The 26318-nt window shown below is 44.9% G+C and overlaps 1 protein-coding gene across 1 annotated transcript; it reads left to right on the top strand.

Annotated features, from left to right (window-relative positions):
- The first annotated feature begins 10726 nt into the window (after window positions 1-10726).
- On the top strand, window positions 10727-15023 carry LOC127771884 (casein kinase 1-like). Its single transcript, XM_052297831.1, has 14 exons — window positions 10727-10808; window positions 10953-10993; window positions 11211-11280; window positions 11369-11517; window positions 11682-11777; window positions 12193-12263; window positions 12684-12745; window positions 13068-13131; window positions 13233-13317; window positions 13429-13555; window positions 13635-13705; window positions 13788-13848; window positions 13949-14046; window positions 14134-15023. The coding sequence occupies exons 1-14, from the start codon at window positions 10733-10735 to the stop codon at window positions 14425-14427; spliced, it is 1365 nt and encodes a 454-aa protein (XP_052153791.1). The 5' UTR covers window positions 10727-10732; the 3' UTR covers window positions 14428-15023.
- The last annotated feature ends 11295 nt before the right edge of the window (window positions 15024-26318 follow it).

The following is a 26318-nucleotide window of genomic DNA, read 5'->3' as shown; positions in this document are numbered from 1 at the left end:
AGGTGGGGCTCTCCGACGAGCTGCGCCACCGCATGGCGTCGGAGCGGCGGTCGCGGGCTGCGGAGCTTGACGTCGATCTCGTGCTTGAGCGCCGCAGCATGAAGGACGACAAAAGGTTGCTGTCGTGTCGGGTCAAGCTGGATGAGCCGCCGTCGTCGTCGCAGCCTTCGCCTTGTAGGGTGATCGTGCTATAGTATATGATTATCATCGACGAGTAATCACGTCCATGTTTTAATTTGCACGCATGCCTTTTGATTCAATGACTTCAAGTATGTGTTTCTCATTGTTGGACAGCTATAAGTCAACAACCATGTTATTTTTGCGAGTTTTTTTTTTACCGTCCATCATAACTGTTGGTATCTCCCTGTACTTATGATCAGAGCCATCCATTGAGCCAGATCTAACGGATGAGAATCCTCGGTACTGCCAGATCTATAGAGACATCGTGACCACTCTCCTCTAGGCTCTAATCCTCGAGATGTAGCTCATGGATAAACTCCTTCGCCGAGGCTGATGAGCAAGGACCTCCTGGACAAGCTCCTTCGCCACCGAGCTTAGACAAGCTCATCAGCCGCTGAGTCGACGAGCTCCTTTGTCGAACCGAGGGGAGGCGAAGCTCCTGGCAACAGCGGTGGGTGAGGATGCGAGCAGCGCGCAGGAGGGTGATATCGTCCACTAGTATTCCTGGTATTAGAATTGCATTAGTATAGTTTGTTTATGTTGTGAGCAAGGTTAATCCCATCATATGATCTACCCCCATTCTTTTGGATTCAAGTGTTTTGCATTGGAAAAACGGAGTTATAAGTTTGAGAGCAACTCCAACTAGGGAACGCCATACCATTCAATTGACGGTATGGTTCATGTTTTTGCCTTTTTGGCCCGATACCACTTTCTCTATGTGAGTCGTCACAGTCCCGCCCATCATGGAAGATGATGATTGTGGCCCCTCTCTTCTCCACCACATATGGTGTGGGGTTGTGGCACACGGTCGGTGTGAAAAACGGTGAAGGAGGGTGTCGAGGAAAGGAGAAAGAGGAGGGGATTGGGCCATAACACATGCGAAGGAAGGTGTCGAGGGAGTGGGGAATAGGAGGGGATTAGACTAGAGCACCGCCAGTGTGGACTCTGGATGAGATGGAGAAGGCATTTTTTTTTGGCTGGGAAGACAGAAAGTTATAAGAAAAAAACGATAGAAGCTGTCGAGGTCGGAACTGCACGACCAAAAACCATGTGCTAACTACACAAGCATAAACTACTAAGAGAAGAACCTAGCACCAAAACGACTCCCTCTATGCATGGCCGATCGTCGCCGGGCCTACGACAACATTGGAAAGACGAGACTATGAAAACGGTGCCCCCACAAAGGTCACGGCATCAAGGACGCACCAAAAGAAACTCGCTAAGAAAGAGAGATATCCTTTGAGAAGGGAGATTTTCGTGGAGCACATTGTTGATAACTCATGAGTTGATAACTCTAGGAGCCTGCTTAACATCGATGTTTCTTTCTTCTTTATTTTACATATATCAACAAATTTGTCGAGTTGATAACTCTAGGTGTGATTGTGGTATATCCCTAAGGTTAGAGTTTCCCCTTAGGCTAGAGTGCTAGACAATACATCACTTTGTACATAATATATACCCTAAGCTAATGAAGATTAGATCGAGGCGAATCAACATAAAGCTCTATCGAAATCTTAAGAAAAAGAAGATTCTTCCGTGTGAGTTGTTCTTCAATTCAATCCCTGATCACTCTCCTGATACCGTCAGATTGGTCCTTGAGTATGTGTCCAGTGCAAGGGATTGGCGAGGCTGCACCGCCGACAAGGCTCGGGGTGCACCTCACGTACCAGCCGTAGTTGAGAGAGATGAGGCGAACCTCCAATTTCACGTCGCCCTCGTCGCGCTTCTCGGTAGCCATGAGCGCGGCCAGCTCCGGAGGGAGACCGACGCCCCCGCTCGCCGCGTGTATGGCCCCGCGCCAAGCGCCGCCGGGCGGCACGCAGCGACCCTCCGCGAGGCCGGTGGCGAGCGGGACGCCGTCGTAGAGGACGGCCGCTTCGCCGCCCACGCACACGTCGAACGTGCTGCCGCGGGGGTTGTCGACGCTCAGCGAGAGGTTGAACGCCCTAGGGACGCGGGCGGCGGCGCCGTCGAGTCCGGAGAACCCATCCACGACGACGGATGTCTCCGGTCTCGGAGGAGGGGTGAAGTCCGCGAAGAGTAACTGCTGGATGATCAACACCACGGGCAGGACGAGGAAGATCGCGGTGACGGCGCCGGCGACCAAGCAACCGGCCATAGGATTTTGGCGGCGTGGCAAAAGCTTCTCGTCGTCCCTCGTGCAGGGTAAGAGGTTTTCTTCCATGGTCGCCGATCAGTCGGCGTGGCGCACGTTGACTAGGTGCAGGCTGTGAGATTCGGCCGTCGCCTACAACGCGGCGTGAGGAAAACAGCGCACCTAATAAAAGTAAGAGTTTGAATCGGAGATCTGTTTGAGTCGATTCGATCTTTAAATTGGTCTTAATCACTATATGGCCATTTGAGCCATCTGCCACAGGAAGTCGATCTTGATAGAGGCCCAACGATTATCATGGGTCGAACGTCACCCTGAGCTAGCAGTCCAAGTAGTGCACGCTATAATCTTTACTGCCTTCAAAAAGCGGAATCGTGGCCTCTTCCTTTTTCACCATCGTAGTCCCCTCACATAAAAAACGTCTAAAAAAATCACCCTACCCAAAACTTGGTATCTCCATGCCAAAATCAACCAAAAAAGAGCAGGTACGTAGGAGAAAAAAAAACTAAACCCTATAATTCTAATCCGGTTGTAACGTACATGCAAGAACACTACTTCCTCCGTTTCACAATGTAAGTCATTCTAGCATTTCTCACATTCATACTGATGTTAATGTATTTAGATATATATGCTAGATTGACTTACATTGTGAAACGGAGGGAGTAGTATTTAAGAAAAAGTTCATTTTCGCCTTCCTCAAGTATATATATCCCCAATTTTCGTCTCTTAGAAGCAAAATCAGATGGGAGGATTTTCTCCCCTATCAAAATTGGTTCGCTTTGCTTTTTCGAGTGGCTTCGACGGTGGTTCCATCCTATACAGCGCCTATGTGGCACGTAGATAGGTCTTCATACGACGTAACATCTACGTGATGTTTACATATCATTACAATAAAAAAATACATTGCCCCCACATATTGTTCAATATTTTCATCGTCCTTTTTTTCCCTCTCTATTATGTTTCCAAACAAACACGGAGATCGGAGAGTAAGATTGGTTGATTGGCTCTGACGGTGAGCAGTGGTGACGACGGACAACGGCGCTAGCCAAATGATGCAAAGGCACACTGATTAGCATCTTGGTGGGGCCATTGCGTGGAACATGGGTGATGCTCGGTGATGACTTACATAAACCGAGAGGGAGAAGTGGCGGCTTAAAGCTCATAGGTTGTTGGCGCGGTCTCCGGCGAAGGTTGTGGCATGGTTCGATCTCTAAAGGTCAGCAATAGTGGCAGTTAGCGCAGTGGGTGGTGACAAGCTCTACTTTATGAGTGGCGAAGTACGACAACAATTTATGGCTTTGGAGAAAGAGGAGAAAGGGTGGATGCGGCGGAGCACGCCCGGATTCGTTGGCGATGATTGTGGCCATGAAGTTAAGGATGAAGCATATCGGTGCAAAGCTAGGGTGGACCATGGACGATGCTGCCAGCTCAGGTACACATAGCCCTTCGATCTCTGCCACCAAAATCTTGGCCTCCTCACACGCCTCCAAGGAGTTGTGATTGAGCCCATTGAAGACAATTGCCTGGCCTGCACCCCTCACCTTCTTCCTCTCTCCACTGCTCGAAGCTTCTCCATTCACCGTTACCTCTCCACTAGAGCTCAGCCTCACCTTGCTATCACAATCGTTAGCTTCAGAAACTCTCCTTTAGCATCGTCTTCACCAACCTTGAAGACCCCTGGAGCCAGGTTCGTCCATAAGGGCACACCAAGTGAGCGACCGAACAGGGTCTCCAAAAATTACAAGAGAGTTGATGGTCATTGCCTTCTTTTAAAGGAGTATAGATTAGGCTCTAAAACTATATCCCTTCCATCTATACTAGCTATTTGTCAGCTTCGCGCTGCACAATTCTTAGGGCATGTTCACTTTGATACCATTTTCAAACATACCATTTTTTAGCAAAGTTGTAAAAAAAATGTCTACGTTTAGTTTGTTTCCAAATTTAGTAAATACATAAGAAATCTTGCCAAAATTTTGGCTACAATCTAAACAGGCCCTTAATAATTCGATGTAATCTCCACTAATAGTAATACAATAGTCGATTATATACACGCACGAAATTCATAATACCGATAACAAAAGTTGATATAAACATGGTAAATGTTCACCTAAAACTATATCATATCATTTGATTACAATTATTACTTCTTGTTGTGCATAAATACATTAGCCAAATCTATATCTAATTAAAAAATACGTAAGGTTTCCGGTATTTTTTCGTCCGTCTCTTTTTTTTCCGTATTTTTCCTTTTAATTCCGTTTTAATTTAGCGGATCTAATCTCCAAAGTCACCGTTTTTATCCTAAGTTTTATGGATTTACTCATATTTTGATAAAAACGAAAAGAGTATATCGAGTGTATCAAAAGCCCTCGACCAATTTTGAGAGATCAATCCGATTTGATGGGGAGGATAAGTTCTAGCATGATACGGACGCTCTTCCAGAGTTTGAAGACGACATTCTCGGCTGGGCCTACAGCTCCACTCGTGAGCTAGGTAAAAGAGAGGCAGACCAAGCAGAGAGAGAGAGATAACGGGTTGTGGGATTGAAAAGGAAAGAAGGAATAAGATTTTAGCCCAAAACCAAAGAGTATAATGTATAGCGATCCAAAAATATTTTTACCCGCTGTTGAAGACGACAGATGGCTATGTAAGCTAGGACTACAACTTCATTGTGGACTAGGTCAAATAGAGGCAGGCCGAGCAGAGAGAGATAGCGGGCATAGGCTTGGACTGAAAATGAATGAAAAAAAAAGAGCTTTTGGCCCTATGCGATTTAAAAATGTTTTTACCCGTTGCAACGCATGGGCATATCATCTAGTAAATGATAGAAGAGCTTAAATTAAACCGGGGTTTTGCTTCCCACAACTTAGGTTTTACTAGACAAATCATAATCTATGGGTTTTACATTACTGGTGCCCTAACTCTGGAGGTTTTGTGAAATTTATTGTTTCTATACCTCGAAAACGAAATTAGTGAAGGCCTGACATTGCGAAGACCGCGGCGGCGCGTGCAACAATCCAACCTTGCACAAGAGCATGACGGAGCCGCGCGTGTCGCCGCCGTTGCGGAACAGCCTGGCTTCGACGTCGAACTCCGCGGCCCCCCACCGCAGCTCGGCCTCCATCCGCCTCCTCAGGTTGTCGGGCAGCGGCACGGTGCCCGCCTTGCCGCCCGCGCGCCACCGCGCTCACCTCCGCCTCCTCCTCGCTCCTCGGCTCTGCGCAGAAGCCGCCGCCGCGGACGCGCCCTTCGCCCATCGGGACGCCGGCGTATGACACGGTCACCTGGCCGTGGCTGAAGCAGTTCTTCACAAACCAGCGCCTGCTCCCTACCAACAGAGTCAAGTTGAACGCCGCCATCTTGCCATCAAAGCCATCGATGCTAGCGAGCTTCATGGAGTAGTGGTCATATGCAGGATTACCCGAGAAGAGAACACACATGGGAGAGGCTAACATCATAACACCAACAACTGCTTAGCGAGAGACAAGAGACAGATGGGACAAAGTAATTATTAGAATTAAAAATTCTCTCTAAAAATCTTGCTAACAAACAAGCAAATTTGAACAAGGAAGAATTTTTCATACGCCATCCAATTATTCCCGAGGAAGGACATCCGCGTCCCAGGTGTCTTGGTGTTTGTTCTCCATGAGATGCCTGATGGTCGAGAGACGAGATATATTGCAGATCGGACTTCTGAAGCCCTGCAGAATTAAAAGCTTGCCGCAAAAAAGATCAGGTAGGCTAATAGCGTAGGATCATATACCAGAATCGTCGGATCTAGAAAAAAAAAGTATGTATAGACTAAATTCTTAAAAATAGATCAACTTTATTATATTAATATGTGTTTACAAAGTGCATCTAAAGTACTTTTCTCTCAACTCACGAATTAGAATTGAAGTCTTGAAATAACTCTAACTTTTCTCTCCAAAACAGTCATTTTTTTCTAGGCTCAACACTCTTCTATTTATATCTATAATATAGCTGCCGATAGCTATGAATCCAATTAAAACAAGGACTTCTAATCACAGTAGGAAACTTATCAAACTAGAAAAGCAATATCCCCATACAAGTTGGACTCCAGTACAAATGCTCTCCATACGCACAAACAGGTTGGGCCATACGGGAGGCGAGCGGCCGCACCGCTCGGGCCCCAAATCGTAGGGCCCCCCACCTCCCCCAAGGCGCCATTGTAGATCTCGCAGGTTCGCAGCGCACAGCAGCCTGTTACTGTATGTTAGCTTGCAATGCCGCCCGAAGAATCGTTGAATGGTTCCCTACTCCGCGTACGCCGTACACGAACGCGAGATTGCCGCCGCGCGCGTCGTGACGTCTCCACGCTTAGCACCGGGCCACAGGTCATCCCGTCTGGCCGTTCCCCACCCAGCGCTCCAGCCGCTCCATTCCACCTGCTGGCGGTCTGCTGCCACATCCGCGCCGCGCGCCTTGCCGTCGGTCGCCGCGGCGCGACCGCGCGAGTGCAACTGCAACCTGCCCTGATGGAGGGCTTGACGCTAATGCCTGACGAAGTGACGAACTGACACGGTCAATTCACCAATCAATCATTTGTTTGATCTACAGTACTGCATCTGCATGAAAGAGGAGGTGATGAGCAGCAGCCAGCTAGCAACAGCACCAAGTTCGTGTTTTGCCAGATGAATTGCCATGATATTTGTTGCTATCTGCTGATCTGCACCTTGGCTAGGTTAATAGGTTTCCTTCTGATGTTAGTTGTTTAGAGTTCAGAGGTCGAACTTGGACAGTTGGACAATGAAGTTGCGTTAATCTGTAGTGCCGCTGACTCACTTCTTGTGCACACCCAGCTACTCGTGATTAACTAACTGGTAAGATTTTAGATTTGGATTTATAATTTATATGAGTTAAACCACTATTAATAATGTTATTTTCTCAATTATCAGGGCATGTCGCCATCTGGAGAATTTTGGAAGGTAATATATATGAATTTTTTTTTACTTTAAGATACAATTTTAAGCGTATATATAACTATGACGTATGATTGCTATTTTGATAGTATATCAAGGGCCCCTATATTTAGTATTGCATTATGCCCCTGAAAACTCAGGATTAGCCCTGCATACAAAACATCACGTGTATGTCATATGAAAACATTTACCTCCACGTGCATTGATCTCTAACCTAAATATTCCGCGTGATATCTTTAATTATCTGGACCTCAACTTCTTTCAAACCTATTATTGGGCCCTGTTTGGATCCGGAGGGCTATTAAATAGCCCTCTGGAATCTTGCTATTTAGGAGTATTAAACGTAGATTACTGACAAAACCCATTCCATTACCCCTAGGCTATTTTGCGAGACGAATCTAACAAGGTATGTTAATCCATGATTTGCTACAGTGATGCTACAGTAATCAGCTGCTAATCATGGATTAATATACATCATTAGATTCGTCTCGCAAAATAGCCTAGAGGTTATGGAATCGGTTTTGTCGGTAATCTACGTTTAATACTCCTAAATAGCAAGATTCCGTAGGGCTATTCAATAGCTCGGAGGATCCAAACAAGGCCTTGATCTATCACCAGCTATACTCCCTGTCTAAAAAGATATTTTTTAAGGATTAAATGGATAAACAATCGTTTAAATTTATCCTTAAAAGTTAGTCTTTTTAACCAATGCATGCAAAAGTAATATGATTGCACTGTGTCTAACCCTCTGCTTGAAGGTTACACCAACGACAGGTTTGCAGTGGATGTCCATAATTCTAGGGAAAATACGCATAATGCATCTGCCTTCCTGCTCTGGACTTCAACATAGGACCATTTCTGTAATCTGTTAGGAGTTCAATCCGTCCACTCTTGGCCAACTTGATGGCATTAGTATCGTGTATGTAGAACATAAGCAGGACATGTTGGTTATCTAGTATTGTCGCAACAACGCCGAATACTTGTAGTATTAGTAGATCAATTATTAAAGCTGGGAATGTGAATATGTGATGAATTTTTCTTCCTCTCCGTACTCATAAAGAAAGTCGTTTAGGACAGCGACACGGTCTCCAAAATACAACTTTAATTTCTTGTTTATATAAAAATATTATTAAAACATGATATATGTATATTTTTATGAAAGTATTTTTCAAGCCAAATCTATTCATATAATTTTTAAATTTTTAAATTTTTGAAGTTATTGAGAGTTATTTATTATTTATATTTCTAAGATTTGACTTAAACATTGTCTTAAACGATTTTAGTACGGAGGGAGTATATACTGTTGTACTCAGCACAAACATCTTGCCATTAATTTCTCCATTATTTTTACACGGTCCAGCCCATGTGTAGACTGTGTAGTAGTACCTGTATGCGGACAGCTTAGGCTACAGCTAGACCTCAAATTAGTCCAACATACTGTTCGATAAAAAAAATAAAAATAAAAATAAAGTTGAATGATGAAGCTACAGACCACAACCATCGGTAGTGTAATAAAGGCTCCGTTCTTTCCTTCCGATCAAAACTTCAACTTTCTTATTTTCCGTTAACACGTTTATCATAATGTTAAATGATATATAATTTTTTAAAAAAATTATATAGAAGTTATTTAAAAAACTCAAGTAAATCTATTTTTTAAATTTATAATAAGTTAATACTTAATTAACCAATGGACTTTCTCGTTTCGCGTGCACGGGAAATATTTCTCCCTAAGCATGCAACGAAAGAAGCCTAAGACCCTGTATAGATGGGACTAAAATTTTTAAGTCCCTATCACATCGGATGTTTCGACACTAATTATAAATATTAAACGTAGACTATTAATAAAATCCATCCATAATCTTGGACTAATTCGCGAGACGAATCTATTGAGCCTAATTAATCCATGATTAGCCTATGTGATGCTACAGTAAACATTCTCTAATTATGGATTAATTAGGCTTAAAAAATTTGTCTCGTGAATTAGCTTTCATTTATGTAATTAGTTTTGTAAGTAGTCTAGATTTAATACTCTAAATTAGTGTTTGCAGAGACTAAAATTAAGTCCCTGAATCCAAACACTACCTAAGTCTGAGCTTAATGTAAACGTTACTTACTCCGTTTTATATTATAAGTCAAACTTATTAAAAACTTTAATCAAATTTATAGAAAAAATGTAACAACATTTATAGTACTAAATTAGTTTTATTAATCTAACATTGAATGTATTTTAAAAGGTTTTTTATGTTGAAAATATTGTTATATTTTTATATAAACTTGATCAACGTCAAATAATTTTGACTTAAAAAAAGGTCGAAACGATTTACAATATGAAACAGATGTAGTACTAAAAATATAAGTATTAATCATACAACCATATAATATATCTTGGGAAATACTATAACGCTAGCATCTTTAGGTAACCTGAAACTCCTTTTCTTTTACTCTATTTGGCTTATTTTAAGTATAGTTGTCGGTTTTTTATCCTATGTTTGACCGCTCGATCTATTTAAAAAGTTTATAAAAAAATTAAAAAAGTAAGTCACACATAAAGTATTATATATGTTTTATCATCTAATAATAATTAAAATGCTAACTATAAAAAATTAAATAAAACAGGTGTTGAACATGAAAATCCACAACTGTACTTATAATGGAACGGAAGGAAAGGAGTACTAAATTCTTAAAAATCATAGATTAAAATGCTGCAAAACAGGGAGTTGTCACATGCTTGTCCAACCGGGTGGATATAGTAAACGCCACTATTCCTGTATTTCATACACATATATATATGGTATACACTTAACTTTTATTATATCTATCGATGATGAGGACGTGACAACCTACGTGAAAAAGCTCCCCCATCGCTGGTAGCGAAAGCGCAACCGTACTATAGCCAAGAATACAGCACGAGGCGAATAACCCGGAGCGAAAAACACGAATCGCAAAGCAAGATATCATCATCCCCTCGGCTTGTTTATTATTCCTCCACCTCGCGTTTGCTCCTCCATTTCCCCCACCTTTTCCGCGTCCCCTTCTTCTCCTCCTCTCCCTCTCTCTCCGACACGCCCCTTTAACTCGCTCCCGATTCCAAAAAATTCCGCCATAGATTAAAGCGAGAAACCCCAAGCAACCACCACCACCACGACCCGGAGTCCTCCCGGATCGATCAGTCCAACCCTGCGAATCAAATCCCAAGCCTTCTCGACGCTGGCCTCGATCGATTGGGAGGCCGCGTCTGCGTCCCCTTCTCTTTCCGGAGGAAGCTGGTGGCTTGCTGTGCGGCGGTGGCATCGTCGGTTGGAGGCGCGGGGGAGCACTCGTCGCGTCCCGGGGGAGATCGAATCTAGCGGCGGACGGGCAATGCGGTTGGTTTCCGGGGTGATTTGAGGCGAGAGGCTGGGATCTGGGTCTGGAAGGGAGGTGGGGAGCTCTGTCGGTGGGGTGGGGGGTGGGGGGAGTTGGTGGCGAGTCGACCGCGTGCTCGGGTTTGTGAGTGAGTATGGAGCGCGTTATTGGGGGCAAGTTTAAGCTTGGGAAGAAGATCGGGAGTGGATCCTTCGGGGAGCTCTATCTCGGTACGTTTGGCGATGTAGTGATGCTGTGTTTATGTTTTGGAGTAAATGATTGGGTGTTTGTCTGCGCAATTCCATGTTGCTGTTTTTGATGTCCAAAAGCTCCATTTCACATGTTCATGACGGAATTGTTTGATTTGTTTGCAGCCGTGAACATACAGAATAGCGAAGAGGTGGCCGTCAAACTGGTATGTGATGTGCAGTTCAATACTAGCATGTTGACGCGTTTTTAGCGCCTGTTTGTATCAGTCTGGATGACATGATTGGAGTTAGCTCACCTGTCTAATTTCAGACTTGCAGTGCTATATTGTGTCATGACAGTCAATTCTGCATTTGCCAGATAGCATTAGGGATGCAAGACAGCTTGCTGACCTATCTTGTGTTGTGTGTTGAACTTTTTATTAGGAGTCTGTGAAATCAAGGCATCCTCAGCTACACTATGAATCAAAACTATATATGCTTTTGCAAGGAGGAAGTAAGTATAAGTGTATAACCATAGAAGAAGTTGGTTAGTTCATTCATTCAGGCATTTTACTGATTTTATTTTTTTTCCCAATGTTTAGCTGGGATTCCACATCTTAAGTGGTTTGGGGTTGAGGGGGAGTACAATGTAATGGTGATCGATCTTCTTGGCCCAAGTCTTGAGGACCTATTTAACTACTGCAACAGAAAGCTCTCTCTTAAATCAGTGCTTATGCTTGCTGATCAGATGGTGAGTCTGCCTTGTTATGCTATCATCTGTGTGTTCATTTTGATCATTATGCAATCACATGCCAAAGGACATAATATAGAGCCAAAAAGGAAATGATTTCTTCATTCTGCATGTGGTTAGTTTTTTCAATCAAATGTAACATGCCCTCCTTGCATTTTATACAGATTGCTAGAGTAGAGTACATGCACACGAGAGGATTCCTTCATCGTGATATTAAGCCAGACAATTTCCTTATGGGTTTGGGTCGTAAAGCAAATCAGGTTTGTATAATCTTGTTGTTACTATTACTATTGTTATTACTATTATCCAGCTCCAGCAGAAGGATGTACATGCTATATGGATGTGCGGGACATTCATGACATTCACCCCACGCTTGAGATTTTGTGCAAGTGCTACCTATAAAACACTCCTACTCCTAGAAGCATTCATGTTCTGAACAGTAATTGTTGTATAACCTTGTAGTTATTTCAACTGCTTTATAGGTAGTACAGTATAGTTCTTTTGAAGAGATTAATTGTTACATACTTACATTTCTGATGTATCGTTGCAATTGGTTTGCACCATTAGATGAATATGTCTGTCCATTTGTTTTGGCAGTTTAGTGCTGAATGCAATACATATTCAGTTTGCTCACAAAGATAGCATCTAATCACAGGAAAGCACTCTCCATCACAGGTTTATGTCATCGATTATGGGCTTGCGAAAAAGTACCGAGATCTCCAAACACATAAGCACATACCTTATAGGTAAAATACAATCTGTTCTTATACTAGTTAAATGCTTGTGCTTTGCTATGAATAATGTGAATTATATGCATGCACTCGTCCCTGTAGATAAACTCGATTTTAGGGATGAAATAGCTAGCGACCTGTGACAGTTTTTCTGGAGGTCAGGGTAGAAGACCCGCCTCTTGCCAGAGAGCTGTTTGACCACGAATCTTTATTAGTGAATACTAATGAGTGATGTTAACTACTGAAAATACTATTCGAAGGATCAGCGAGAATTTATGTTTGATTCATTTTGACAAAAAGAAAAACACTCCTACTGTTTTGTGAGTTGTCGTTGAGTGTTGACTTGTTTCCATTTCCACTTATGGTCATTTCTTAGTTTCTTACTCTGTGGTTCTGCATTTGAAAGCTAAATCTCTTTTCTCTGTACTGCTACAGGGAAAACAAAAATCTAACTGGAACTGCACGATATGCTAGTGTTAATACACATCTTGGAGTTGGTGAGTTTATGGCCTGCAAATACGTGTATTATATATCTATTGCTGTATCATCATCACGTGAAAAAAATAAATAATAGAAGCCAAGGGGAATAGTAAGGAAGAAAGACAAACCAGTGTTTACTGAATATGTTTAAAGTATGCCAACACTAGTAGTCTTCAAAAGCTAAAAAAGTACCACTTTACAGCCAATCAATCTATTGAAGCCTATATTCAATTATTCATCCATGAATCTGAAAACCTTAACGGAAAAATTATGGTTAAAGATTGATGGATCATGGATGATACTTCCCCTGACTTGACCTCTTTCCTTTTCTTCTTCCAGAACAAAGCAGGAGAGATGATTTGGAATCTCTCGGTTATGTACTGATGTACTTCTTAAGAGGAAGGTGCGATATATAATTATACTCCACTAAATTTTCAAGTAACAGTTAAATTATTATTTTCTTGGGCACCTTTACATATTCTTTTACCATCTTGGATGTGTCAGTCTTCCTTGGCAAGGTCTGAAAGCTGGTACAAAGAAGCAAAAGTATGATAGAATCAGTGAAAAGAAGATGCTGACCCCAGTTGAGGTACTTTGTTTCTTAGATCAAGGGACAATGCAATAAAGAAGTCCCATTACTTTTTTTTCCCCAAAATGTAGAATGAATTGTTTATCAGATTTTCTTCACTACTTCAAACAGGTCCTCTGTAAATCTTATCCATCAGAATTTGTTTCATACTTCCATTATTGCCGATCACTACGGTTTGAAGATAAGCCAGACTATTCCTATTTGAAGAAGCTCTTCCGAGACTTATTTATCCGTGAAGGTCTGCTTATTGCCGCAGAATTATATAACTGCTAGTTCCTTATGTCTGTACTTTTGACATAACTTCTGCATGCTTTCAGGGTACCAACTTGATTATGTATTTGACTGGACCATGTTGAAGTATCCTCAAATTAGAGATAACAAACTACGAGTATGTATATTATTTATTTTACGCAAACCCTTTATAAGCGATGCATTTCCTAGCATGCATAACTTTTGTTTCTCACTATCAGCCTAGTGGGAAGACAAGTGGGTTGGTGGGTCGTTCTGCAGAACGGACTGAAAGAACTACAGGTCTGTAAATTTCATGTGCATTTGAGGATTGCAATAAGCTTGGGAATACATTGTGCTCCCTACGTGGTACAGGACACCCCTGATAGGTTCTCTGGTGCAGGTGAAGCTCTTGCTAGAAGAACTGGCTCTGGTTCTGGCCGAAATGGAGAACCCACTAAGCACAGAACTCTACTGGACTCACTGATGTCATCTAAGGCTGTAAGGAGTCGATGCATTATTCTGAAACTACAATCAATTCCTTCAGTGATAACAAAAGAGCTTACTATCCTGTAATGCGTTCTGCAGACCGCTGATACAGATAAAACAAGGCCGACATCACTGTCGCGGAACGGGAGCACGTCAAGACGGGCTGTTGTTTCGTCGAGCAAACCGAATTGTGGAGATCCCAGTGACACCAATCGCACAAGCCGCCTATTCTCAAGTAGCAGCAGCCGGCCATCCGCTGCGCAAAGGGCGCTTCAGTCGGCCGGAGCTGAGCTGAGGTCCTCGTCGTTGTCCAAGACGCGTAAGAGCTCACGTGATGATCCCACCATACGGAGCTTCGAGATGCTCTCACTCAGCGCTGACAGGAGGAAATAAGGAACGGATGTATTGATGTTACTGGCAAGAGACTATTATTTGGGGTGCAGTGTTATGAGCTGCCGCTCCACTATTGGTACGTTGAAATGCAATCATAATGAACAGATGTGTCGAAACAATATTTCGGCAATACTAAAAGGGGTGGCTATCAAGATGGAAAAGTGGATGGGTTTAGAGACAAGGAATTTTATATAGGTTCAGGCCTTCTTAATCAAGAAGTAATACTCTATTCCTGTCTGGGGATTGATCCGCCGAATGTATTATTGATCGTATGATCTGGGAGAAAAATCGTGCCCCTAGAGGCACCCAGACCCCTCCTTATATAGGGGAAGGGGTCCGTATTACAAAATACAGTCCATATCCCTAACGGAATATGTAGCTACAGATAAAATACAATCGTAACCAACTAGGATCTCGAATATTTCCTTGACATACAAGTTTAGAATTTAACCCGAGTCCTCTTAAAGATATTCTATCTATGCATGGCACCCCATATCTAGTCAGGCTATACATGCCGTGTAGGTATGTGGTATCCATAATCTCCACAGGAGCCTTTAGACCTTTACAGTCGACGAAATAGCCTCCTCTCAGATCGTAAAGTGATAATCCGAGTGCTTCAATTTCTTCTGTATCGATCTCCCTAGTACCAAAATCAAAGACTGTGAAGGTCTAAAAATAGAAAAAACCGGGTGCATCGACTAGATGCACCTAATTAGGTGTAGCCCCCGACTATGTAATTAGTTAAAAAACTAAACATATAGTCAAGATGCTAACTACATCCAACCGAGTGGTTTGACAACCGAATATCATATAGCAAAGCATATGTGGCGCTCAATAAAACATCCAGCCGACTGCTTTTAGCTTTAATATACCAAAAATGGAGATATGAAAAGGCCTGAGTGAAAAACACTCTAAAGATCCATAAATTCACACATTTGATAAGAATCCGAGTAAAAACTCTCAAAAAGATCCATCAAACGTGATATAAATGTGATAACATAACAAGTGATGAGTCTAAATAGCCTATGCTATGACTCACACCAGAAAAATAAGCATATAACATGCTGAGTGAATGACTGTATTAAAACCAGTCATCTCAATAAAACCCAAACAACCTTTGCAGCCTAATAAGGCCGACAAAATTAGTATAACACCTTTCTGTCGAGTACCTTTTTATTTGCATCGTAGTAATTCCAAGGAATCATCTAACCGCGTCAAAAAGGATTTTAACAGCATTGGGCCATACTGTTGTGAGCAAAAATTGCCAAAGCAAAAATGCCTAAGTCCCTAAGGATCACAACTAGCCACACTGGTAATAGAATTGGGTTGAAGTACTGTATAGGCCCAGGCCCATTAGCACTCCTGAAACCCTAGCGAAATAAATGCCAAAGTCAGAGCGTCGTTTCGTCTTCCCCGCCGAAACTCTCGCCACTTTCCCCATTCTCTGCTACAGTGCAAAACCACACCGGCGGAAGCTAGGGTTAACAAATCCACTCCGATCCATCCTCCTGAGCTCCACAAAAACCTTCCGCGCAACCACCACAGCGATTCCCCCTCCATTTCCAGCCATATCTCGGACCAAATCATACCATCCAATTCGCATCCATGGCGGAAGAGAGAGAAAGCTTTGAAAGTCAGTGGGCGCCCTCCAATGTAACAGAGGAAAACCTGAAGGAGATGGTGGCGCACGACGTTCTTCCAGCGAAGGAGATCATTGGATGGCGTCCGGCGCACGACGAAGCATTCCCGACCCCCGACACACATGAAGTTGTGGTATTTTCTCATTTCTTCTATGGCGGATTTTCTCTTCCAACCTCAAGATTCTTCTGGGGGATTTTGGATTTATACGGGATTAGTTTGCATCATCTAAACCCGAACTCCATAGTTCATATCGCCAACTTCATACATGCCTACGAAGCTTTTTTGGGCGTCAGGCCACATTTTGCCCTGTTTCGCCGCATCTTCTTCCTCAAGCTCCAACCGAACAAAAGCAAGCCATGCGTAGTTGGGGGAGCTGGATTTCAACTGAGGGGAACTCTGAGCCAAAAGTATTTTTCCATGCCCTTCAAAACCTCAAACAAAGGCTGGCATGCAAATTGGTTCTATATACAAAACCCCGAGCCTGCACTCCCCGAGTACTCCTGTCTTCCTCCGGTTTATCAGGACACTTGGAACTCACTTCCAATGGGAGAGGAAGTAGCCCAGGCACTTGTCCTGATGGATCGCATGCTGAAGCTGAAAGAGCAAGGTCTGCAAGGAGAACAGATCACCCGGCATTTTATCAAGAGCCGGCTAGCTCTAATTAAAGAGAGATCCCGTACAGCCTTTGAATTTGACGGCAAGCATGACCCAAACCATGAAGATCCAGACTCTCTTGATTTTAAGGTCATGAAGGAGAGAATGTACAAAATCTTCTCAAACACTATCGTGGTCAGTTATTCGCACTTGCTGCCAGTGGTGCCATACAACGCCTTCAATCCTCCTCCACCGGTATGTATTCAAACATTTCAGCCTTCCTCAAAGTATGCTTTTATCTTCTGTTAAGCTAATTGAAAGTTCGAAATATCATGCCTAGGAATTTGCTTTGATAAAGTCGGATCCTCCAATTGCTCAACGCCGATCACCTCGCCGGCAGACTGGTCAGGCGAGTGGAGGACCAAAAATTCGGTCTGATACTCAACCAAACACCTCGAAATCAGCCAGCCAGTCAGACTCCCGCAAGAGGAAATTGGTTCTGAGTGATGATGAGGGCGATGATGCTAGAAAATCTGGCAATAAAGAGGTGACTGGAAAACAACCAAGGCAGACCAATCCGAAGAAGAAAACATCCAGTTGTCCCATGCCGAAAATCAGGAAATCTTCCAGGTACAAATCATTTGGCCATCTTCCTTGTATTGCTGCTCACCCACTGTTGAAATAGCACTAATGGCATAACTCAAATTCGTAGGAAGCCGACTGATAGATCCTTCTGGAAAAGACTCCGAGCCGACTGACATGGAGACGGGCCCTTCAAAAGAAACCGGGCCAACTGCAGAGGATCGCTCGAGTAACAAACAACCGGCAACCGACAATGTAGAACCCAGCAACGAGCCCCCGACTGGGAACCAGTCGGCCGAAGCTGGAGTTGGCGCTAATCAGGAGCCCCCGACTGGAAACCAGTCGGGTACAGAACCAAATGAAGATATTCCTGAAGTAGAAGCTCAAGCTGACGGCCCTCCTAAAAAGGATGTCAGCGCCGATCCAGGGTCCAGCTCTCCTGTTAAAATACAAGGGCCTACTCGTCCCCGACCGGAAATCATTACAGGTAAACACATCCTCCGAACCCGTTTTGATCTGACAGATTTTCTTCAATTGTTTCACCTTTATTCATGAATGCCTAAGGCCCAATGATCGGCGACGAAGAAGAGGTCCTCCGGATACAGTCAGCTGAGGATTCTCGCCCACCCGTTTTAGTCAAGTGGTGGGATGACGACATGCAACCTCAGGGAATTGTGATAAACAAGCAAAAGGAAGATGAGGAAGTATGCCTGCTGAAAAAGGCACTCGGCCAAGCTACTCGCATCGTAAACGTAAGTCTCCTTATACACGGCTTCAACCATCCTGTTTGCCACTTTGCTCAAATGCCGATAAATTCGCATTGCAGAGAATCCATCTCAGGAACGAGGCGAAGACTGTGACTCTTGAGAGCTTAGTTCCCCATCTTGGAACCCTTGAGGCCACCAGAAACCAGCTGCATGAAGCTAAGGAGCTTGCTAGGAAAACTAAGCATGATCTGAGGGATCGGATCGCCGAGCTTCAAGACTCCAACTTCGAACTGAGCGGTTCGTCAAAAGGTAAATACAATCTCTGTCCAACTTACTTATGCTGCCATTCCTGTAATATCAATTAACAAGAAGCAATACAGTGCAAGCTGCCAAGATATCTGAACTGGAAAAGCGGGTCCAAGCTCTGGAGAACGACAAGGCCGAATTGGCGAGACAGAGGGACTCGGCTCTGAAAGATGTTGAAGGTACTGGTGACTAATACTTCAAAAACCATTCCTTTCTTTACGCCCACTCATTGATATAAATCTATTTATGCAGATCGCAAAATCAAGTCTCAGGCTCAATTCGATGTCTTGGTCAACAAAATTAAGAGGCTTGAAGGGGCTAGGGATGAAGTCGCCAACGCTGCTACCCCACTCGTCCAAGCCATGTTCTTCAATAACAATGGTCCGAGTACATTTGATGCTTCCGAAATCTTCGACAAACTGAGAGTTGCTCCGGATACATACTTTAAGAATATCAAGGAAGCTGGAAGTATGGGAGCAAGCCTGGCGTTGGCAATGACCAAGTCTTTATACCCGAAGATTGACATTGACGCCATTGATGGCTTTGCAGACGGGACGAGCGAAGAGGCCGCCCTTGACCTCATCAACGATGCGCAGAAAGCCGCCGATAAGATAGCCGTTGATGTAGTTGAGAGATTCCAGGACAACGACCTTCGGCCGACTGGATCTGATAATTGCGATGATGAAAAAACTGATACTGATCGATGTCATATTATAACAGTGATTCTGATAATGATGATGATGATGGAGGCACAATTTGTACAATACTGATGAATTTATGTTGTGCTTGATATTTCAAATTTAGCTCCTGATTTCTTAAAAGCTTTTGTCAAACCTTATTGAGCCTAAAACCCGCAAAAGTTATTAAAAAAGTTTCAGTCCTCATTGACTAAGCCAAAAAAATCAAGCAAGGCAATGATAGATCAAGTAAGCAAATTGAATTGATAAAAATCACACTCCATTATTATTATAGTAGCCCCCGACTGATAACTTCAAGGAAAAACTTGATGTTAGCAGTCAAAGAGGGAAATACAAAAGTAATGCCTAAGTATAAAAACGACGAAGATGTTCAATGTTCCAAGAGTTATCGATATGAGTACCGTCTTCACGCTTAAGTCAGTAAGAACCTGGCCGAGTGACTTCGGAAATTATGAATGGTCCTTCCCACAAGGGAGATAACTTGTGACGATCCCGTGTAGTCTGAATTTTTCTCAAAACCAGGTCGCCGACTAAAAAAGCTCGTGATCGAACATTGCGATTGTGATAACGGCGCATCCCTTGCAAATACCGAGCCGACTGAATTAAGGCAGCTTCACGGGCTTCTTCCAGTCGGTTGAGGTCATCTACTCGGTCTTCTCCATAGCGCTCCTCACTGAAGTTACGAAATCGTAGAGATTCAAATTCCACCTCAATTGGCAACATTGCTTCCGCTCCATAGACCAGGAAAAACGGCGACTGGCCCGTAGCCCGACTGGGAGTGGTGCGCAGGGACCAGAGTACAGACGGTAGCTGTTCTACCCACTTGTCGGCATAGGGATGCAGCCGGTCGAAAACTTGCGCTTTTATTCCTTGAAGTACCATACCATTGGCACGTTTGACTTGTCCATTGCTCATGGGGTGCGCGACGGAGGCATAACAAATTTTGATGCCGAAGTCCTCACAGAAATCTTTAAATACTCCGCCCGTGAATTGAGTGCCGTTATCAGTAATGATCCTGTTGGGTACCCCAAACCGGTGCACAATGTTGATGAAGAAATCTCTAGCCTTGTCTTCCGTGATTGTGATGACCAGTTTGGCTTCGATCCACTTGGAAAATTTGTCAACAGCTACAAAGAGGTGAGTATAACCACCGACTGCCTTTTTAAACGGGCCGACCATGTCGAGCCCCCAGACCGCAAACGGCCAAGACAACGGGATGGTTTGCAACTCCTGAGCTGGTAGATGATTTTGTCGGGCGAAAAATTGACAACCCTCACATGTTCGCACAGTTTTGTCAGCGTCGGACATGGCTGTGGGCCAGAAAAAACCTTGCCGGTAAGCCTTGCCAACGATAGTTCGTGCGGCAGCGTGATTGCCACAAATGCCTGAATGTAGAGTAAAGTCCATCAAAGGTCCCTAAACTTGTACCGTTGTGTCATCCCGGTCCCTAAACTCGTAAATCGATCGTTCAGGTCCTCAAACTTGTTCGACTGTGTCATCCCGGTCCCTAAACTTGCAGATCACTCGTTTAGGTCCTCCAACTTGTTCAGTTGTGTCACTCCGGTCCCTAAGCAAAACGGTCTAAAAACTTTATATCAAAAAATAATTCATAACTTTTTCATGTGAACTCTAATGAAGACAAACTTTATATGAAAAATGTAGCCCTCGACGCGACCTACAACTTTGTAGTTGAAAAGATTTTGAATTAAAACTGTTTAGGGTCCCAACATATTGTTGCATGTTTATAGATTTTTGAAATTTTAATTTTAAAATTACATTTTGGGACAAAAAGTGACTTAAAATAAAAAAAGTTCAACTACAAAGTTGTAGATCGCATCGAGGGCTGCAAATTTGATATAAAGTTTGTCTTCATTAGAGTTCACATGTAAAAGTTATGAATTATTTTTAAATATAAAGTCTTTAGACCGTCCTATTTGACCTAGATGTTATTCAAATCCAAGTTTAGCGACCGGGATAACACAAGCGAACAAGTTGGAGAACCTAAATGAGTGATCTGCAAGTTTAGGAACCGGGATGACACAGTCGAACAAGTTTGGGGACATGAACGGTCGATTTGCGAGTTTAGGGACCGGGATGACACAACGGTACAAGTTTAGGGACCGGTGATGGACTTTAGCAATCGCGGTCCTTTAGCAATTGTCTTCCCTCCTCCAAAGATACACAACGTTGCAGGATTCCCGATGGACTTTTCTTGTATAGCTCGGTCTCATGAATGATATAGAGTCTTCTGCGCCTAGAGATCCGCTCGGCTTCATCTTTATTTTGAGGGAGTTCTTGTTTGGTCAAAAATCTTATGAGGGGCTCTCTCCAGTCAGCTTCAATCACGCTTACGTCTTGAGTGTTCGTGGCTTCAATTGTTTCTTTCCTTGGTACGGTTGGTTCATAAAGATTTGAACAAACACGTCGTATGGAGTTGCTTCTCATTTTGAACCAAAATTAGCCAGTCTGTTGGCTGCCTCATTATTATGTCGAAGAACATGGGTGAGCCCAAGTCCATCTAATTTGTCTTCCAACTTGCGTACCTCCTGCCGGTAAGCGGTCATGTTATCATCAAGGCAGGACCACTCCTTCATGACTTGATTAACAACCAACTGAGAATCTCCACGAACTATCAGACGTCGGATTCCTAAAGAAATCGCAATCCTTAGTCCGTGAAGAAGCGCCTCGTATTCTGCCACGTTGTGAGACGCAGAAAAATGTATCCACAATATGTAGCTCAGTCTTTCTCCAATCGGGAAATTAGAACAACCCCCGCTCCAGTGCCTGAGAGCCTCTTCGATCCGTCGAAATGCATGGTCCAATACTCCAACTTCTCCTCGGGCATGTCTTCTTGGCACTCAGTCCACTCGGCGACGAAGTCGGCTAAAGCTTGGGACTTGATCGAAGTTTGCGGCTTGAAAGATATATCTAAGGACATCAATTCTAAGGCCCACTTTGCGATCCGCCCATTTGCTTTACGATTATGAAGTATATCCCTAAGTGGACACGATGTGACCACCGTGACCGAGTGACCTTGGAAGTAGTGAGATAGTTTCCTTACGGTAATTAAAATACCATATAATAGCTTTTGAACCTGGGGATATCTTGTCTTGGAGTCAGCCAAAACCTCGCTAACGAAGTAGATTGGTCGTTGGACTTTTTGAACATGGCCTTCTTCTTCACGCTCAATAACCAGGACTGTGCTTACAATCTGGGAAGTTGCCGACACGTATAACAACATCGGCTCTTGCAGATGTGGTGAAGCTAGGACTGGTGGAGTAGTGAGAAGTTTTTTCAAGTCTTCAAAGGCTTTTTGTGCTTCGGGTCCCCACTGGAAATTGTCTGTTTTCTTTAACAGCTTGAAAAAGGGCATCCCCCGCTCGCCGAGTCGCGAAACGAATCGGCTGAGCGCCGCCATGCAACCAGTCAGCTTTTGAACATCTTTCTGGGAGCTTGGTGGTTTCATGTTGAGGATGGCATTGATTTTCTCCGGGTTGGCTTGTATGCCTCTATGGGACACCATAAATCCAAGCAGCTTTCCTGACGGTACTCCGAAGATGCACTTTTGAGGGTTTAGTTTCATCCTAAAAGCACGGATGCTTGCAAAGGTTTCTTCTAGATCCATGATCAAATCATCCTTCTGCTTGGTCTTGAAAACTACATCATCCACATAAGCTTCAACGTTGCGGCCGATCTAAGTTGAAAAACATCTCTGGATCATGCGTTGATAAGTTGCTCCTGCGTTCTTTAATCCAAAGGGCATGGTGATGTAGCAGTAGGCCCCGAAGGGCGTGATGAATGAAGTCTTTAAGCAGTCGGATTCCTTCAGTTGGATCTGATGATATCCTGAGTAGTAATCCAAAAAACTGAGTAGCTCGTAGCCGGCCGTTGAGTCAACTACCTAGTCAATGCGAGGTAACCTGAAGGGATCTTTGGGGCATTGACTTGTTGAGGTCGGTATAATCAACACACATGCGCCACTGTCCCGTCTTCTTCCGAACCAGGACTGGGTTAGCCAACCAATCGGGATGAAGGGCTTCCTTGATGAAGCCTGCTGTTAACAGCTTGGTCAATTCTTCCTTGATCGCATCCTTCCTATCCTGTGCGAAATAGCGGAGTCGTTGCTTGATTGGTTTAGCGTCTTCCTTAACATGTAAAGAGTGCTCAATCACCTCTCTAGGAATACCAGGCATATCAGATGGTTTCCACGCATAGATATCTTTATTATTTTGAAGAAAGGTGATGAGCGCGCTTTCCTATTTACAATCTAACTCAGCACCTATTACAACAGTCTTAGTAGGATCAGAGGGATCTAGAGGTATTTTCTTGGTCTTGGCGTCGCTTTCTCCGCTCTTTGGCATCTTGGTTGCAGGCACTTCTCCTTCGCTTGCTGTGGACGCAGCCAGTCAGATTTCTTCTCGGGCGAGCGTGATCTCACGGGTCTGGGACATCTCGCAGCTTTCCTTGTCACATGTGACGGCTTACTTGATGTCGCTCCGCAGGGATATAACTCCTCGAGGACCAGGCATCTTCATCATCATGTAGGTATAGTGCGGGACAGCCATAAACTTGGCCAACGCCAGGCGTCCGAGTATGGCATGATACGCTGTCTCGAAATCAGCAACTTCGAAGCAAACGTTTTCTGTGCGGAAGTTCTCCCGAGTGCCGAAAGTAACCGGAAGAGTGATCTGGCCGAGTGGTGTAGTGGATAGCCCTGGAATGACTCCGTGAAAGGGCGCATTACTCGGCTTTAATTCCGTGCGAGGGATTTGCATGTCGTCCAGGGTTTTGGCGAAAAGGGTGTTGAGTGCACTGCCACCATCGATGAGGGAACTGCGAAGCTTGACGTTGTGAACCACTGGGTCTAGTACCAGGGTGTACCGCCCCGGGTGGACCACTCGGTCAGGATGATCCAAGCGGTCAAACTTAATTGTTGTCTCCGACCACCGAAGATATTGGGGCGTATCGGCTGAACAGCGTTGATCTCCCGTTCGGTCAGCTTTTGCTTTCTCTTAGATTCATAAGCCAGGGGTCCGCCAAAGATGTGGTTGAGCTCCTTGCGATGGTCTTGAAAACCAGTCAGGGCATCATCGTCATCATCCTTCTTCTTTGACATGCTTTGATCTCCGTCGGAGGCCTTACGCGCGTTCTTAGCTTGTTGTTCTGCAAACTGTTTGTAGACGAAGCAATCTTTGGCCGCGTGATTGGAATTGGGATGATGCGGACATTGGGAGTTCATGATTTTGTCAAAAGTGTTGACGCGCGAACGTTGTCGGGACGATGGTGTAGTAGTTGCCACAAGTTCCTCGGGCTTACGCTTACGGTCCTTGTGATTGGTACTTCTACTCCCCCCTGTAGTCGGCGTATCTTTCTTCGGCTTCTAAGTGGTGCCCGACTGTTTGGACGCGATAATGGCATCTTCGGCTTTGGCATACTCGTTGGCTTTTTCAAACATATACTTGACCGTCTTGGGAGGCTTGCGCCCGAACTTGCCGACTAGGTCTTCGTGACGAATTCCCTTGGTGAAGGCGGCGATGATGACGTCATCGGTAATGTCGGAGATCTTGTTGCGTTGCTCAAAAAAGCGTCGGATGTAATCTCAAAGGGATTCTCCGGACTTTTGAATGACGTTGTAGAGATCAAAATGTGTACCAGGGCGTTCAAAGGTGCCCTGAAAGTTGGCGATGAAGTGGTCGCGAAGTTCCGCCCATGATCCGATTGTGCCACGGGGTAACTCATGAAGCTAGGACCGGGCAGAATCCGCTAGAGCCACAGGCAAGTAGTTTGCCATGGCTTTGCTGTCTCCTCCTGCTGCGCGAATTGCGAGACCGTAGACGGTGAGCCAAGACTCCGGGTTAGTGGTGCCGTCATACTTCTTGATTCCAGTCGGCTTGAAGCCGGCTGGCCAATCCACTCGACGCAGGTCGCTTGTAAAGGCAGCGACTCCATCCACGTCGTCGTCGTAGCGATCTGGTGAATGGTGAGGGGCGTAGCCTCGTGTCGTGCGGCGCTGGTTGATTGTGTCGCGAAGATTGACGGGGCGCCTGCGAGGTGGGGAGCGTGGCCGTTCAACTCGGCGCTCCCTGTGTCGTTCGGGAGGCGAGTGGATAGATTGCTCGTCGTGACCTCTGCTCCTGTGACTAGATCCCGCGCCGGCGACGCTGAGGCTCGGTTGGTGATAGTCTTGAGATCGAAGGTGGGGAACTCGGCTGCTAGTCGGCGTGCGGACGCTTGCAGAGTTAACCGGGACCGAGGCGGCGATCATGGTCTTGGTCTGGTTCAACATGTTGACGACGTGATTAGCTTGATTGAGTGCGTCTTCCTTGAGGAGGGTGTCGAGGAGGGTGATCGCTGCAACCACGTTCTGTTGAGGGGTGCGAAAAACCGCATTTCCCTCGACGTCTTGCTGCCCGATAAGCTCTCTTGCTCGTCGCCCGGTGTCCAGGGCCCGTTGTCGCCGGTCCTCATCCTCCTTTGCAGCCCGTTCACGTTCCTGTTGCTCACGCTGCAGCCGTTCTCGCTCTTGTGCTTGGCGCTCCTCTTCCAGTCGGCATCGTTCGGCTTCCTGTTGTACGCGTAGCTCTTCTGCTTCTCGGGCTTTGCGTTGTTCTTCCGTCTCGTCGTCAGCCATGAAGATGCCGAAGTAGAGAGGCATGTAGTTGTCTTCAAAGCCTTCATCGAAGTCGTCGAGGTTGCGGTAGTCGTAGCGGTAGCCGAAGTCATCGTACTCCACGATCTCCATTGGTCGCGATTCGACGCCGGGGGAGCTATGGTAGCCGGCCAGTTGTTCCGTCGAAACTGTACCGAGTGGCTGGAGTATGACGCCGACTTCCCTGGAGCTAGGTCGGACCGGGGCTGAAGCCGGATCTCGCCTAGGCCTACGGGGAGAAGACGCCCTTGTGGTGAAGACAGCAGCCAAATCATCGGGGAGTTTCATCAGGATTGGCGGATAGGCCCCATCATCTTGATCGGGTCGTTTTGAAGTAGATTGGATCTCGTCCGAGTGGTTTGAAGCCAACTCGGTAGAGATAATCTTGGGGTAGATCTCGGCCGAGTTCGGGATACCGAACGGAGCGGAGATCTGGCCTCTTCCCGACTGGTTCGAATCCGAGTCGAGGAGAGAAATCTTGCCGAAGTCGTTGGTGATGAAGTCGAGGCTGCCGAAACGGAACGCCTGCCCTGGAGGGAAGACGAAGTCGTCGATGCCAGAAACGGAACCCATCGCACTTGTCGGCGAAGAACTTGACGCTACCCCTACCTGGGGCGCCAACTGTCGAAACAAGATTTCGGCAATACTAAAAGGGGGTGGCTATCAAGCTGGAAAAGTGGATGGGTTTAGAGACAAGGAATTTTATACAGGTTC

Source organism: Oryza glaberrima, chromosome 4 (assembly GCF_000147395.1).
Source record: "Oryza glaberrima chromosome 4, OglaRS2, whole genome shotgun sequence".
In the NCBI taxonomy this organism is placed as follows: Eukaryota; Viridiplantae; Streptophyta; class Magnoliopsida; order Poales; family Poaceae; genus Oryza; species Oryza glaberrima.
This window is presented reverse-complemented; position numbering and strand designations above follow the sequence as displayed.